Source organism: Anomaloglossus baeobatrachus, chromosome 3 (assembly GCF_048569485.1).
Source record: "Anomaloglossus baeobatrachus isolate aAnoBae1 chromosome 3, aAnoBae1.hap1, whole genome shotgun sequence".
NCBI lineage: Eukaryota > Metazoa > Chordata > Amphibia > Anura > Aromobatidae > Anomaloglossus > Anomaloglossus baeobatrachus.
In genome coordinates this window covers 332,390,443-332,405,592 of record NC_134355.1, presented here as the reverse complement: position 1 = coordinate 332,405,592, position 15,150 = coordinate 332,390,443, and the positions used below count along the sequence as shown (strand labels likewise).

At 48.6% G+C, this 15,150-nt stretch overlaps 1 protein-coding gene across 2 annotated transcripts in view; it reads left to right on the top strand.

Annotated features, from left to right (window-relative positions):
- The window catches only part of CRYBG1 (crystallin beta-gamma domain containing 1), a 448,368-nt gene that overhangs the window by 217,114 nt on the left and 216,104 nt on the right, over positions 1 to 15,150 (top strand). The window contains exon 1 of one of the 2 annotated variants that reach the window (XM_075340075.1): positions 5,977 to 6,121. The exons of the other annotated variant lie outside the window; for it this stretch is intronic. Within the exon in view, the coding sequence (XP_075196190.1) occupies positions 6,119 to 6,121 (3 nt within the window). The 5' untranslated portion in view covers positions 5,977 to 6,118. Of the gene's footprint in view, positions 1 to 5,976; positions 6,122 to 15,150 lie in introns of those variants that run through there. 2 annotated transcript variants of the gene reach the window in all.

The window sequence follows — 15,150 nt, the reverse complement described above, 5'->3', positions numbered from 1 at the left end:
TTCAAGGAGCTCACCTGGGACAGGAACACAGCCTGTTAAACGGAATACTGCCGGAGCAGCAAGGCAGGGGCGAGACCTGCAAAATACAATGTCTGTACAGTGGCGTGGCAGTACGCTGCCAGACATCCAAACATAGAAGGACGGTCGCGCGCCGCCATGATGGCAGGAGGGGTTTTTAAGGAGATGTAGCTCCAGCCAAGGGCGGGCGCGAGACGGATGTGACCCAATCATGATCTGTGACGTCCTGGCCCGGCCAGTCAGGATTCAGCACATCACCAGCCTCGTTATCTGGCCGTGTGATACCAGTGAGCGAATCAGAACACGTCACGTGGGGCACATGCTCAACCTCCTGCCTCTGGGTCATAAAGGCAGGATCTTCGGTTTCACAATGTGCAGAGCTAAGGGAAGTCTTGCTGCTTCCCTGAGCATCTATCCTTTGTACACTGTGGAACCACTCCGACCCTCTGCGATGCTGAGCAGGAGGACACGTGGCAGGCAAGGGATGGGAGACCACTCCATTCCTTACAAGGAGTAAACCACTAGGTGTCACCCTTCTGCTGCATCTAGGAGGAGGAAACTCCTGCAGTCTCCCAGGCCTTTGGCGCTGCTGAGTAGGAGGGCTCGCGGCAGACAAGGAATGGGGGACCACCTCATTCCCTGCAAGAGGAGAGCCACGAGATGTAACATTACCCCCCCGTCTAGGGCCCCCCCGCCGCCTGTGCTCAAAAGCTGCTACCAAACCCGGAGCGTGGACATGATCCTCCAATTCCCAGGTCCTATGCTTCGGTCCACGACCGACCCACTCCACGAGGAAGTACCTCTTGCCCTGAATGATTTTTGTTTTAACCAACCTCGCTACTTCAGGGTTGTCGGACGAGGAGTCGGCCGTCGGCCACCAATCATGCCTGGCCTCTAGAACTCTGGTCCTTTTGGACCTGAAGAGGCCCACGACCTTGGAGGTATGGTCCCAGGAAAGTACATCGTTCCGTAACCTAGGGGGAACGAGGGTCTGGCCAGGTGGCACCAGGTCTAGGGGAGTGGGTGACCCGGTGGTCCCGAGGTGTTCTTTACATGACCCTGCCCAGGACGAGATCTCCCCTGTTGTCCAGTTGAGTATCGGAGCATGCCGTTTCAACCAGGGGAGTCCTAGTAGGATCTCATCCGTCCCTTCTGGAAGCACCAGAAAGGACACCTGCTCATGGTGGCCTGGTGGTACATCCATCCTGAGAGGGACGGTGATCTGGGTAATGGGTTTGACAAGTAGGGACCCGTTGACTACCTGGACACTGATTGGTTTAGGCAACAGGACCAGGGGAACAGAGTACCTAGTTGCCAGGGAGGCTGAAATGAAATTGCCGTCAGCGCCAGTGTCTAAGCAAGCCAGGGCAGGGAAGACAGGGGTGCCGAACTGCAAGTGGGCGCTGAGGGTTAATTTAGAAGGGGAGGCAGCGTCTAGGGTTCCTCCTCTGATGGAAACCAGACTTTGTCTCTTTTCCGATGGTTTTGAACATCGGGTAGCTACATGTCCCCTCTGCCCACAGGCAAAGCAAACGACCGGCGGCTGAGAGCTTGTGGTAGAGGAGACCACCTTGGAGACTTCCATGGGCTCCACAGAGTCATCAACAGAACTGGCTGGGAGACTGGTCTGGTGGGGAAGGAGAGTCAGAGGCTCTGTAGGCCAGGTAGACGTGGGTGCCGAAGAGACCTCGAGCCTCCGCTCCGCGTGGCGGATGTCTATGCGAGAAGCAAGCCGTATCAAGGCCTCTAAGGTGGTCGGCACATCACGCGTGGCCAGCGCGTCTTTGACAAACCCTGCCAGACCCTCCCAGAACACAGGGACAAGGACTTTATCTGGCCAGTCCAGCTCTGCGGCGAGTGTCCTGAACTGCACCGCAAAGTCCCCGACTGAAGTGGACTTTTGCCGAAGGCGTAGAAGTCACAGCGCGGAGTCGTGGGTGACTTGAGGCCCGAGGAACACCTTTCTCATGGCCTCAAGATAAACTGGAAGGTGATTCACCACCCGATCTCCGCGCTCCCACAATGGCGTGGACCATTTTAGCGCTCTCCCTGTGAGCAGGGACTGGACGAATGCTACTTTCGCCTTCTCAGTAGCATAAAGAGTGGCGGACATCTCCAAGTAGGTGGTAACCTGGTTTATGAAACCACGGCACTCGGAGCTGTCCCCGTTGAAGCGCTCTGGGAGCGCAAGGCGAGGCGACTTTCCGCTCAATTCCACAGCCTGAGTAGCCGCTTGGGTGGCAATTGTCGCTAGAGCAGCCTTATCGGGGGAAGACCGCTCCACAGCTGCCAATCGTGACTCCAACTGCTGCACATAACGCAGCAACTGCTGCTGCTCTTCTGCCATAGCCAGACCTTTGGCGCGACCGTAATGTTACGAGGGGGACCCGGGGAAGCGTGCCAAGATGGTATATGGACAGCTTCCGCCGGTCAAGGTCCACTGTGCGGTGTAAGGGACCGCTGCTATGGTGGGAGAAGAGTGAGCGGGTTGCTGCTAACGATCGTCTGGAATGTCACAGACGATCTACGTACACCTGTCCGCCCTAACCCGTGAGGGTTGTATGGCACGGGGCTCACAACTCGGTGTACCTGTTGCACGGGGACGCACAGAGGTGCCTACGCACGTGTGCCAGCGGGAGTCACAGGAATATGGCACGAGGGTAGCACAGAGGTGCCCACGCACGTGTGCTTCAGAAACCAGGTGAGTCCGACAGAGATTCAAGGAGCTCACCTGGGACAGGAACACAGCCTGTTAAACGGAATACTGCCGGAGCAGCAAGGCAGGGGCGAGACCTGCAAAATACAATGTCTGTACAGTGGCGTGGCAGCACGCTGCCAGACATCCAAACATAGAAGGACGGTCGCGCGCCGCCATGATGGCAGGAGGGGTTTTTAAGGAGATGTAGCTCCAGCCAAGGGCGGGCGCGAGACGGATGTGACCCAATCATGATCTGTGACGTCCTGGCCCGGCCAGTCAGGATTCAGCACATCACCAGCCTCGTTATCTGGCCGTGTGATACCAGTGAGCGAATCAGAAGACGTCACGTGGGGCACATGCTCAACCTCCTGCCTCTGGGTCATAAAGGCGGGATCTTCGGTTTCACAATGTGCAGAGCTAAGGGAAGTCTTGCTGCTTCCCTGAGCATCTATCCTTTGTACACTGTGCAACCACTCCGACCCTCTGCGATGCTGAGCAGGAGGACACGTGGCAGGCAAGGGATGGGAGACCACTCCATTCCTTACAAGGAGTAAACCACTAGGTGTCACCCTTCTGCTGCATCTAGGAGGAGGAAACTCCTGCAGTCTCCCAGGCCTTTGGCGCTGCTGAGTAGGAGGGCTCGCGGCAGACAAGGAATGGGGGACCACCTCATTCCTTGCAAGAGGAGAGCCACGAGATGTAACAGGCTACCTTCTTCCGACGCCCACTGCACCATACACCCTCTGGGGCAAAACCCTACTTGCGGAGGGTCTACCATTCTAGCTGCCAATTCTACCAGCCCCAGTAGAGACATTCTGCAGCGGTGGCTCCCTATACACTTAGACGCAACACCGCAAGTGACGTCACAAGTGAACATTATCTGATTCTCCCCTATAAATATTCCCATTACAAAAAGAGCCCAGAGTATGGAACCGGACAATGGCCACCTCCGTGACATTTCCAATAGAGACACTGCCCGGGACCGAATACCCCGTATCCCTGGGCGCGACAATATCCTAATGATACTCAACTCACACTTGCTGCAGATTTTGAGCCGAGTGTCATTCTGTTGTGATCCAATTCTCTCGCATGCGAGAACCGGATCACTGGTGAGGAGGAGGGATTAATGTCTCCATTTTCTCCACTGTCTGTCTCTGCGTATATCATACTGTACAAATTACATCTGAATGCAATTAGATGTTTCACACACACCCATAGACTTGTATGGGTGCATGTGATCTGATTTGCGGAGACACTTGCAACATGCTGCAATTGTTTTCTCATGCCAATTCAGCATGAGGAAAAAAGATCTGTTCTGCCTCATTGAATAACACTTGTTATTCTCCAGTCTAATATATTGCGTTCGAGAGAGCATGGACCCACTGGACCACAGGGGATCTTGGCTTACCAGAATATGGGAGGGGCTTAGCTAAGCAGCTACCTGGTTTTCACTAGAGCTAGTAATGGTGTGGTTATATTTGAGCTGCAGGAAGCTGCCATGTGCCACTCCCAGGGCAGTGTCCGGGTCTGTAGTAGCTGAGCGGAGCTGGTGGAATATCAGGATGGGGGCGAAGCCATGAACAGGATGGGTACTGGGACTTGGGCAGGATACACGCTTGTGCCAGGACACAGGAACGGACTTCAAGAACTTAGGCAGGAATCTGGACTCAAGTAGGTCAGATACAGGAACACGGACAGGTCAGATACAGGAACACGGACAGGTCAGATACAGGAACACGGACAGGTCAGATACAGGAACACGGACAGGACAGGTTCAGGAACACGGACAGGACAGGTTCAGGAACACGGGGCCACATGGGTGGCCAGGCAGGAGAGCAGAGGACTGCAATAACAAGTGGGTGGGCAAGGTGGTAACAGTGTCGGTGTCCCTGCTGGGCGGGGGTGAGAAGAGCGCAGGGGCATTGGCGCAGGCAAGCACCGCAACGCCTGTATAATTAAGGATAGAGACACAGGCGTTACAACACTGGTCTTTGTTATACAGAATGGTCTGGGCACTTTTATACAACATTCTAGAATGCTGTATATAAAGGCTGACTGGTGCTGGCCGCACCTTATACGGGAAAAACCTGGTGACAGGTTCCCTTTAAGATAACTCCATAAAAAGAATAGAAAATATTCCCCAATAACCGCATGGGTTAAGAACTTATCTGCAGGTAGTTAATAACTATCCACTTGTTCTGCCCCGCACCGGATCAAAACGGTCATGGATTGCTTCTGCCCACGATTCTGCTGCTTCATCGGGCTGCTGTGTTGACGGGAAGTGACTGATGACGTCGTGTTTATTGACAGTCAGCTCGAGAAACCAGCTGTCAATCAGCATAACATCAGCAGGAACGCCCCATTAACAGAGCAGAGCAGAAGAAAAGCAGCTGCTCAGTCAATGAGACGTCAACAGAAACCGCTTAATCAACGTCAGGAGCGGTCCTTGACAGTTCTGAGCCAGAAGAGATTTGCGTTGATTAGAACAGACAGGTAGTTAGCAACTGCGATAAAATAGATGTCCTTCTGAGTGAAAATTTTTCTTCCTGAAATAAAAAGGAAGAAAAATTTTCACTCAAGAGGACGCTGTCATCTATTTTATTGCATGGTATGTGAAATCAAGTGATCCCTTGACATTGGACGTGCCTCCCAATACCACCAGATTGTGTGCTTATACAGGCGGTCAGTGACTATAGGTGCTGCAGTTTGTTGTTACTTCTAGGTAGTTAGCAACTATGTGCTTGCTAGGAAAAAAATTAGTCCCCAATACCCCTTTAAGATAAAGTAAGGGTGGACACATCTGTTCTTCTAATATGGATCTGTACCAGGGAAGGATGGTTGAGATAACAGTTCTATCTGCATGTAAGGAGATCACTGGTATGAAGCAATGCACAAACTGCCTGAATGACTGACTGCAGAGTTTCACTTTTTCTGTTAATGAAGTCATGGATTTTTTTCTTTACAATGCGCACAACCTAGTAATTAAGTAAGACACATTCAGCATCTTCTGCCAAGTGACGATTCTGTACTTGTCCTAGAAGCTTTGTCAGGAAGTTTATTGGCACACCCACCCTGGAACACACCTAGTTAACCCTTACATTCACCAAAACAAAGGTATACAATTATAGACAACCTGAAAACTGGAAGCCAGCACTAACTTGTGTCATCTGATCCATCTGCATGCTAAAGTAGGCTTTGTGTATCACAGAAGATAATTCATCCATCTGTCGACACCGACAATCAAAGGACAGGAAAGAGAACGTTTTACAGTTGGAAAAAATCCCAGAGAAGTCGAAGTGATTGCGCCTCATACACATTAATATAGTTGTGGGTGACCTGGAGTGCTCTTATTCTTTGATGTCTGCACTATTCTAAAACCAAATCTGGACTGCTCACTTTATCATGGTAAGTAACAACACATCATATAGTCATTGAGGTCCTTTATTTTATTAAATAATATAACTATACTGGAATCGGGAATATAGGAAATGTAGGAAACCCTTGTGCCTCATCAAAGCCGGAGATGAAGCTTGAGGTCTTGTACTGTATGCTGAAAACAGATACGTCTTTGTGCTCTGTGAAGCTCGTCTGACCAGTATCTGTTTGTCTTACCAACCAGTGCTATTTAGGATAGAAATGTGAAATGTGATTTCTATGGATACTTTGAAAGATGGCTGGTTTAAGGAACAGTGATGCCACTTAAGATTGTTGAAAAATATAACATATAAGTAACATTGTTTCCTATACTCAACAAACAATGTATGGACAATAGCTACAGATACAGTGTTTAATGATTTGTGAACGTCACTAGTTCATTTTATCAGTCTCACAATATATTGCAATGATACGTGCATAATTGGTCCTTCATGATCATCCATAGGTTCACAATATTGTAAAATAATCTAATTTGGGAAGTTTAGATCCTCAGGTTTGGTCATGGCAGTGCAACAGCTCATCGTTTTAGGCTATGTTCACACAAGGTGATGATTGTGGTGCTTTTTTGGCAGAAAAACCTGATTTCTTGGCAGTAAAAAAAGCTGTGTTTCTTAGTGCGTTTTTGGTGTGTCAATTGTCTACAGTACATGTTTACATTAGGTTAATTTCATTCACCAAAAAACCCCACAAAAAAACCCACACTGCTGCTTTTTTTCCCACTCATTGCATTCAATGGTGAAAAAAGCAGCGAAAACGCTGAACGCAAACACAGATGGAACTTTGTATTTTGCCATTTCATTCAGGAAAATAGAAGCAATTGTGTGTCTGTGTGCGCATGAGATATCTGGTATCTCAGGTTTCGATGGCACTGTAAAAGCAGCTTTTATTAGCATGTATTTGCATAAAATTAATGAACAAAAAAATTGCAAAAAATAAAAGTAAACCCACACTGTATGAACATAGCCTTTAACTACTATGAAAAAAGATACAAAACTTATAAAATCTACAGCAGAAAACAAGTAACATTACTACGGATATATATTATCTTATACTTCTTGTACGTGTTATCAATCCAAAAAAAGTAAAAATACTTTGAACCAAACCGGAACAAAAAATAACACCATAAAGGCCTTTTAGGCTAAGTTCCCACCATGAGCATTTGGTGCATTTTCATGTAGATTTTCCACAGTATTTCTTTACCAATTAGCTACATTAAATTCCCTGCATTGGAAGTTTGTTTGTTTTTTTTTCTTTTTTACATGCGCTTTTATCTATTTTTTTTTCTTCTACAGTATGTCTCCTGATTTTTCATGTTTTAGATAAAACTTTTCTTTTGGATACTTCTGTTTCTTAGCATTGATAAAACTTTATTGATAATCACATTAGAGTATGGCATCCGATGCGAGAGCAACGGATGTGATATGCTAATGACCCCTGGCTCAGGCTCTGCTGCGAGCGTGAGTCGAGTGACATGCGACTGTGACCGGATTTTGCGATCGGGTCACAGCTGCGAAGGGGAGGGCGGGCGCTGCAGAGGAGAGGGAGGGATTAATCTCCCCCCATCTCCTCCATTGTGAGCCTGTGCGTATATCGGACTGCACTTGGATAACATCCGAGTGCAGTCCGATGTTTCTCTCGCACCCATAGACTTGAATGGGTGCGAGTGGTAAGGCTCTTGCAGACAATCACAGCATGCTGTGATTTTTTTTCCTCAGTCCAGTTAGGGCTGAGGAAAAACACACAGAACTGAGCTGCAGCATTGTCTTAGGCCTCTGCCACATTCACGTGAAAATCACGCTCGTGCCGAGAGACACGTATTTTCCCTGCGTGTTGCGTGCAGGTAAGTACGTGTCTCTCGGCACGTGCGTGATTTTCACATGAATGTGGCAGAGGCCTTACATGGAGCCAATTGAAAAGCTAGATTTTCTTACATTGCACTCGTGCGAGTTATACACCATTATGACTCCAGCCTTACATGTGTTTATTCCCTGTAGAAATTCCTCTCCTCAAGTCTATGGCAACATAGACAAAGAGAAATTGACATATTGCAGATTTCAAAAATATTGCAGATAAGTTTACGCTACTTAAAAAAAAAAACCAAAAACACAATGGGTATGAGATTTTTATAAATCTCATCCACTTTTCAATAATTGTAATAAACTAAGTCAAAAATGCACTAAGTACTCATACCAAATCTTAAAACATTAGCCTTTAGCTACACACTTATACTGGCTTATACACTGGCGCAGCCCCCGAGTTTTCCCAGGCAGAGCCACAGAGAACACCGGATTCCTGTGGTGAGTTCACCAGATGCGTTGTTGTCATTCTTGGGGTGGCTCGTTCATCAGCGTCTCTTGTTAAGAACGCTGAAGAATATGCATGTCACTTCTTTCATCCACATTGGCTGCGTTCCCATAATGAGTGTTTGGTGAGTTTTTGATGGTGCGGCATTTTTGTAGCATTTCTGGCCCTATTATTTAAATTAGGTTACTTCCATTGTTTATTGTGTTGTTTACATGTGTTATATCGCGTTTTTGACACTTGTTTTTGTCTCTTTTTGGGCTGTCATGTTTTAAATAAAGCTGCCTTATTTTTTATACTTCCTGGTATTAAGGCTTTGAGAAAACTTTACTAATATAGTCATGTGCGGATTATATGCATTTTCAGTGTGTTTTCGCAACAGAAACACACTAAAAACTCAAATATGTTTTTCATCTGTGGAATTTCTAATGCAATTTGATGGTTAAATTCTGCACAGAAAACTCAGCGTGTCCACCAGAGAAAATGACATGTTGCAGATTTCAAACACGCACAACAGCTCAGTTTACTCTTAATAAAACAAAAAAGTATAGATCTAAAAATAAGGAGCGCTGATAGTGTAATACCAAAGTGATCAGTGGGGTATACCTGGAAAATATACACTCACCTGGATCAGTTGTGACAGTCACAACCACTAGTGCGCATGAGATAATGGCGTCTGCTGCAGCCCCACGTGGATGAGCATACAAGATAAGGCAGAAAAGGGGTTAATGCTGCGCATCAGCCAAATGAAGACGTATAATGTTGATGAAGATGAGTATTCTTTTATTTCATAGGTCTACGCATTTCAAGGTGACAACCTCTTCCTCAGGACCAATGCTGTTGATGCATTGGTCCTGAGGAAGAGGTTGTCACCTTGAAACGCGTAGACCTATGAAATAAAAGAATACTCATCTTCATCAACATTATACGTCTTCATTTGGCTGATGCGCAGCATTAACCCCTTTTCTGCCTTATCTTGTATAATAAAAAAAAAGCACAGTGGGTGGGAAATGTCTATAAATCCATCCACTTTACTGGGTCTGTAAGGTGCTGTATTTTTGACTTTGTGAAACCACCATGTGGGCGCAAAGCCTAAAGGCCACTTTACACACTACGAAATCGCTAAAGTGATGTCGTTGGGGTCACCGAATTTGTGACGGACATCCGGCCCCTTTAGCGATGTCGTTGCGTGTGACACCCATCGCTAATCGGTGACATGCACCCCTATTCCCAATTATCGTTGCTGCTGCAGGTACAATGTTGTTCGTTGTTCCTGTGGCAGCACACATCGCTACGTGTGACACCGCAGGAACGAGGAACCTCACCTTACCTGCGGCCACCGGCAATGAGGAAGGAAGGAGGTGGGCGGGATGTTACGTCCCGCTCATCTCCTCCCCTCCGCTTCTATTGGGCGGCCGCTTAGTGACATCGCTGTGATGCCAAACGAACCGCCCTCTTAGAAAGGAAAGTAGTGTGATGGGTCCTAGCAATTTTGTGCGCCACGGGCAGCGATTTGCCCGTGACACACAAACGATGGGGGCGAGTACGCACGCTAGTGATCTTGCTAGCGAGATCGCAGCGTGTAAAGCGGCCTTAAGGGTGTGTGCCCATGATCAATGTTTGCAGCATTTTGGATGTAGTGTGTTTTCACTGCATCCAAAACGCTGCATTGTACAGTACAAGCACAGTGGATGGATTTCTAGAAATCTCGTGACCACTGTGCTTGTTTTTTCCGCAGCAAACACTGACCTACGGTGCGGCTTTCCAGGCTGCAGCATGTAAATTGTTTGCTGCGGATTTGCATGCGTCCTCCGTAGGGAGAATACAAGTGAGAGACCGCAGCGCACTGAGCCCTGATTGTGGGTACGAGCAGCGGCAGTCTCCTGCGTTCTCTTGCGGAGGAGACTCACGGACCCGCAGGTCAGGACCCGCTGCGTCCAGGACACAGTGAGTCCTGGTTGTGGGCACATACCCTAAGGGCATGTGCGCACGTTGCGTTCTGTACCTTGCAGAAATAAACACATCCTCTGGCAGAATTTGTCATTGTCAAATTTGGTTTTGACCACAAAAACACAGGAAATACGCATGCGTTTTTCTAGCATTTTTGCTGCGTATTGCATGCATTTTCAGTGCTTAAAATGGGATGTGTTTTCAATACAAAGACACTACTAAATAAAGTTTGAACATTCAAACACTTGGAAAAAATAAAAAAAAATTACATGCTTTAATTCATACACTATAATGATAATTTTCCTAAAAAGATTATTGAGAATTAATATGTAAAAAATAAATTTAACTTATTGTTTGACTCTTTTTTTTTTTTTTTTATAGTCGGGCTGGATGTGAGGGCAAAAGGAAACCTCTTGACCTCACTATAATGCCAAAATCACATGCTTTAATTTTGACAAAAAAGCATGCGTTTAGCATCACAAATGCATGTAAAACGCTAGGATTTTGATTTTGGATGCGTTTTAACAAATGTCATTGACTGCAATGTTAGCTAAACGCTGCCAAAACGCAAAGAAGAATTGACATGCTGCTTTTATAAACGCAGAGATTTTGTCAAAATTTTGTCACTCAAAATGCTGCATTTAAAAAAGCATCGTGCGGACGAATTTTGATGAATTCCCATAGACTTTGCTGGGGAAATCAAAATGCAAGCTTTTTGGCATTAAATTGCTGCTGCTCAAAACGCTGCAAAAACGCATTAAAAAACGCAACGTACGCACATAGCCTAAGGGTTTTCAAACCATAAATAGGTTAAAAGCAGTAATATAAAAGATGGAATATTTGAGCAGCAATATTGTTTTTACATTGTTTTGCAATATGTTCATTTTATTGGGCACTTTTGCAGCACTTTTCAGGCAGATTCCAATTTACTGATTTCACAGACAGCAATATAAAAAGCATTGCAGAAATATCTGTCTGATTTATAACTTTTTTGTGACAGTTCTATTTAAGTTCCTTTTTGCAAAAAATAACAAAACTGCATGCCATGATTAGACTGTGTACACAATGCATTTTTAGGCTATGTGCGCACTTTGCGTTTTTCCATGCGTTTCTGCAGCATTTTCAGCTGCCAAAATGCATGCGTTTTGATTCTCCAGCAAAGTCAATGGGAAAGTGGGATTTCTTGTGCGCACTTTGCTGTTTAAAACGCAGCGTTTTGGATGCAGAAATTTTGTCAAAAACTCAGCGTTTAAAGAAGCAACTTGTCAATTGTTTTTGCCATTTTGGCAGCGTTTTGCTAACATTAGAGTCAATGAGAAGTTGCAAAATGCATTCTACATCAAAATTCTAGCATTTTACATGCTTTTTTGATGCAGAAAACATGCGTTTTTGACATTATATTAACCCCTTCACGACCGCGGGCCGTAAAATTACGTCCTATTTTAACGTGACTTAACGACCAGGGACGTAATTTTACGGCCTAAACTTCATTTGATTGCCGTGGCCATAGCAACGGCTTTCAAATGATGTCCCCTGCTGTTTCTTACAGCAGGGGACCTTTGCTTGACCCCAGGGGGGGCGGCATCGCCACCCCCTATCGACGATCGATGTGATTGGCTGTTCAAATCTGAACCGCCAACCACATCGATCGCACTAATTTCGGCAAAAATAATGCCCGAATTAGTGCGATCCTGTGAGATCCAGCTATGAGATGCCGCAGCTGCTGCAGCATATCATAGGTGGACCTCAAACATGCCGCCCCCAGCCCCTGCAGCACTGATTGGAGCGATCGTGCTATGACGCGCAATCGCTCCAATCAGTGTGCAGTGGGGCGGTCTGATCTGCCGGTGGCCGCCCTCCCCAGGCCTGTGTTGGTTTGGGAAGCCCTCCCCCAGCATGTTTGCGGCGTGCACTGGCTGGTACTTGTAGTACCACACAACGCTGCTGCCGCCGCCCGATCGCCGCTCCTGCCCCACTTGAGTATTGCGCGCCTGATAGCCCCTGCGCGCTCCTGTGATGGCCCTGCCCCCTACCGATGTGTCCCCCCGATCTGCTCCCCGCCACGATCTGCCCCTCTGCTGCGATCTGCCCCCCTGCCACAATGTGCCCCCCTGCTGCAATCTGCTTCCTGCTGCGATCTGTCCTCTGCCATGATGTGCCCCACTGCTGCGATCTGCCTCCTGCCGCAATCTGCCCCCTGCTGCCATCTGCCTCCCTGCTGCGATATGCCCCCTGCCGCTGCGAGCCCTCCCCCAACATGTCTGCAGCGTGCAGTGGCTGGTACTTGTGGTACCACGCCACCGCCGCCGCTGCTGCCGCCGCCGCTGCTGCACGTGAGTACTGTGCTCACTTTGCAGCCCGTGCGCGCTCCCGTGGTGCCCCTGCGCGCTGCCGTGATAGCCCCTGCCGTGCCCCCCCCGCGATCTGCTCCCAACAACCGCCCCCCCCCCCCATCCCGATCTGCTCCCCCCGCTTTCTGACTGCCTCCCCCATTATCTCTGTTCTGCTTCTGCAGCTCCCCCTCCGGTCTCCCCCTCTGCTCTACCCCCTCCCCCTATGCTCTCAGCCCCCCCTCTGCTCTCAGCCCCCCCTCTGCTCTCAGCCCCCCCTCTGCTCTCAGCCCCCCCTCTGCTCTCAGCCCCCCCTGTCCCCCTCTGCTCTCCCCCGACGTCCTCTTACCTGTCTTCACCGGCCTGATCACATCTGCATCCATCGCTGGGTCCTTCCTGGGCATTCTGCTGATCTGCCTGCTGCTCCTGTAAAGCTGTCCATCTCTCTGCCATCTGTTCTTCTGCAGCTCTTCTGGTCAGTGATCCTCCTGCTAGTCCTGTGGGTACTGTGAGTATAACTTTTTTTTTCCGTATCCCCTGTCCATTTTTACACCTCATCCGTCCGTGCGTCCCGCCAAGCGCTGATCAGGAATGCAGATAACGGATCGGCATCCCTGCTCAATTTTTGGCGGGACTTTTTTTTCCGTATCCCCGACGCTTTTTGTATCGCATCCGTCCGTGCGTCCCGCCAAGCGCTGATCAGGGATGCAGATAACGGATCGGCATCCCTGCTCAATTTTTGGCGTGACTTTTTTTCCGTATCCCCGACGCTTTTTGTATCGCATCCGTCCGTGCGTCCCGCCAAGCGCTGATCAGGAACGCAGATAACGGATCGGCATCCCTGCTCAATTTTCGGCGTGACTTTTTTCCGTATCCCCGACGCTTTTTGTATCGCATCCGTCCGTGCGTCCCGCCAAGCGCTGATCAGGGATGCAGATAACGGATCGGCATCCATGGTCAATTTTTGGCGTGACTTTTTTCCGTATTCACGACGCTTTTTGTATCACATCCGTCCGTGCGTCCCGCCGAGCGCTGATTAGGGATGCACATAACGTATCTGCATCCATGGTCAATTTTTGGCGTGACTTTTTTTTTTTTCCGTATCCCCGACGCTTTTTGTATCGCATCCGTCCGTGCGTCCCGCCAAGCGCTGATCAGGGATGCAGATAACGGATCGGCATCCCTGCTCAATTTTTGGCGTGACTTTTTTTTCCGTATCCCCGACGCTTTTTGTATCGCATCCGTCCGTGCGTCCCGCCAAGCGCTGATCAGGGATGCAGATAACGGATCGGCATCCCTGCTCAATTTTTGGCGTGACTTTTTTTTCCGTATCCCCGACGCTTTTTGTATCGCATCCGTCCGTGCGTCCCGCCAAGCGCTGATCAGGAACGCAGATAACGGATCGGCATCCCTGCTCAATTTTCGGCGTGACTTTTTTCCGTATCCCCGACGCTTTTTGTATCGCATCCGTCCGTGCGTCCCGCCAAGCGCTGATCAGGGATGCAGATAACGGATCGGCATCCATGGTCAATTTTTGGCGTGACTTTTTTCCGTATTCACGACGCTTTTTGTATCACATCCGTCCGTGCGTCCCGCCGAGCGCTGATTAGGGATGCACATAACGTATCTGCATCCATGGTCAATTTTTGGCGTGACTTTTTTTTTTTTCCGTATCCCCGACGCTTTTTGTATCGCATCCGTCCGTGCGTCCCGCCAAGCGCTGATCAGGGATGCAGATAACGGATCGGCATCCCTGCTCAATTTTTGGCGTGACTTTTTTTTCCGTATCCCCGACGCTTTTTGTATCGCATCCGTCCGTGCGTCCCGCCAAGCGCTGATCAGGGATGCAGATAACGGATCGGCATCCCTGCTCAATTTTTGGCGTGACTTTTTTTTCCGTATCCCCGACGCTTTTTGTATCGCATCCGTCCGTGCGTCCCGCCAAGCGCTGATCAGGAACGCAGATAACGGATCGGCATCCCTGCTCAATTTTCGGCGTGACTTTTTTCCGTATCCCCGACGCTTTTTGTATCGCATCCGTCCGTGCGTCCCGCCAAGCGCTGATCAGGGATGCAGATAACGGATCGGCATCCATGGTCAATTTTTGGCGTGACTTTTTTCCGTATTCACGACGCTTTTTGTATCACATCCGTCCGTGCGTCCCGCCGAGCGCTGATTAGGGATGCACATAACGTATCTGCATCCATGGTCAATTTTTGGCGTGACTTTTTTTTTTTCCGTATCCCCGACGCTTTTTGTATCGCATCCGTCCGTGCGTCCCGCCGAGCGCTGATCAGGGATGCACATAACGGATCGGCATCCATGGTCAGTTTTTGGCGTGACTTTTTTCCGTATTCACGACGCTTTTTGTATCGCATCCGTCCGTGCATCCAGCCAAGCGCTGATCAGGGATGCACA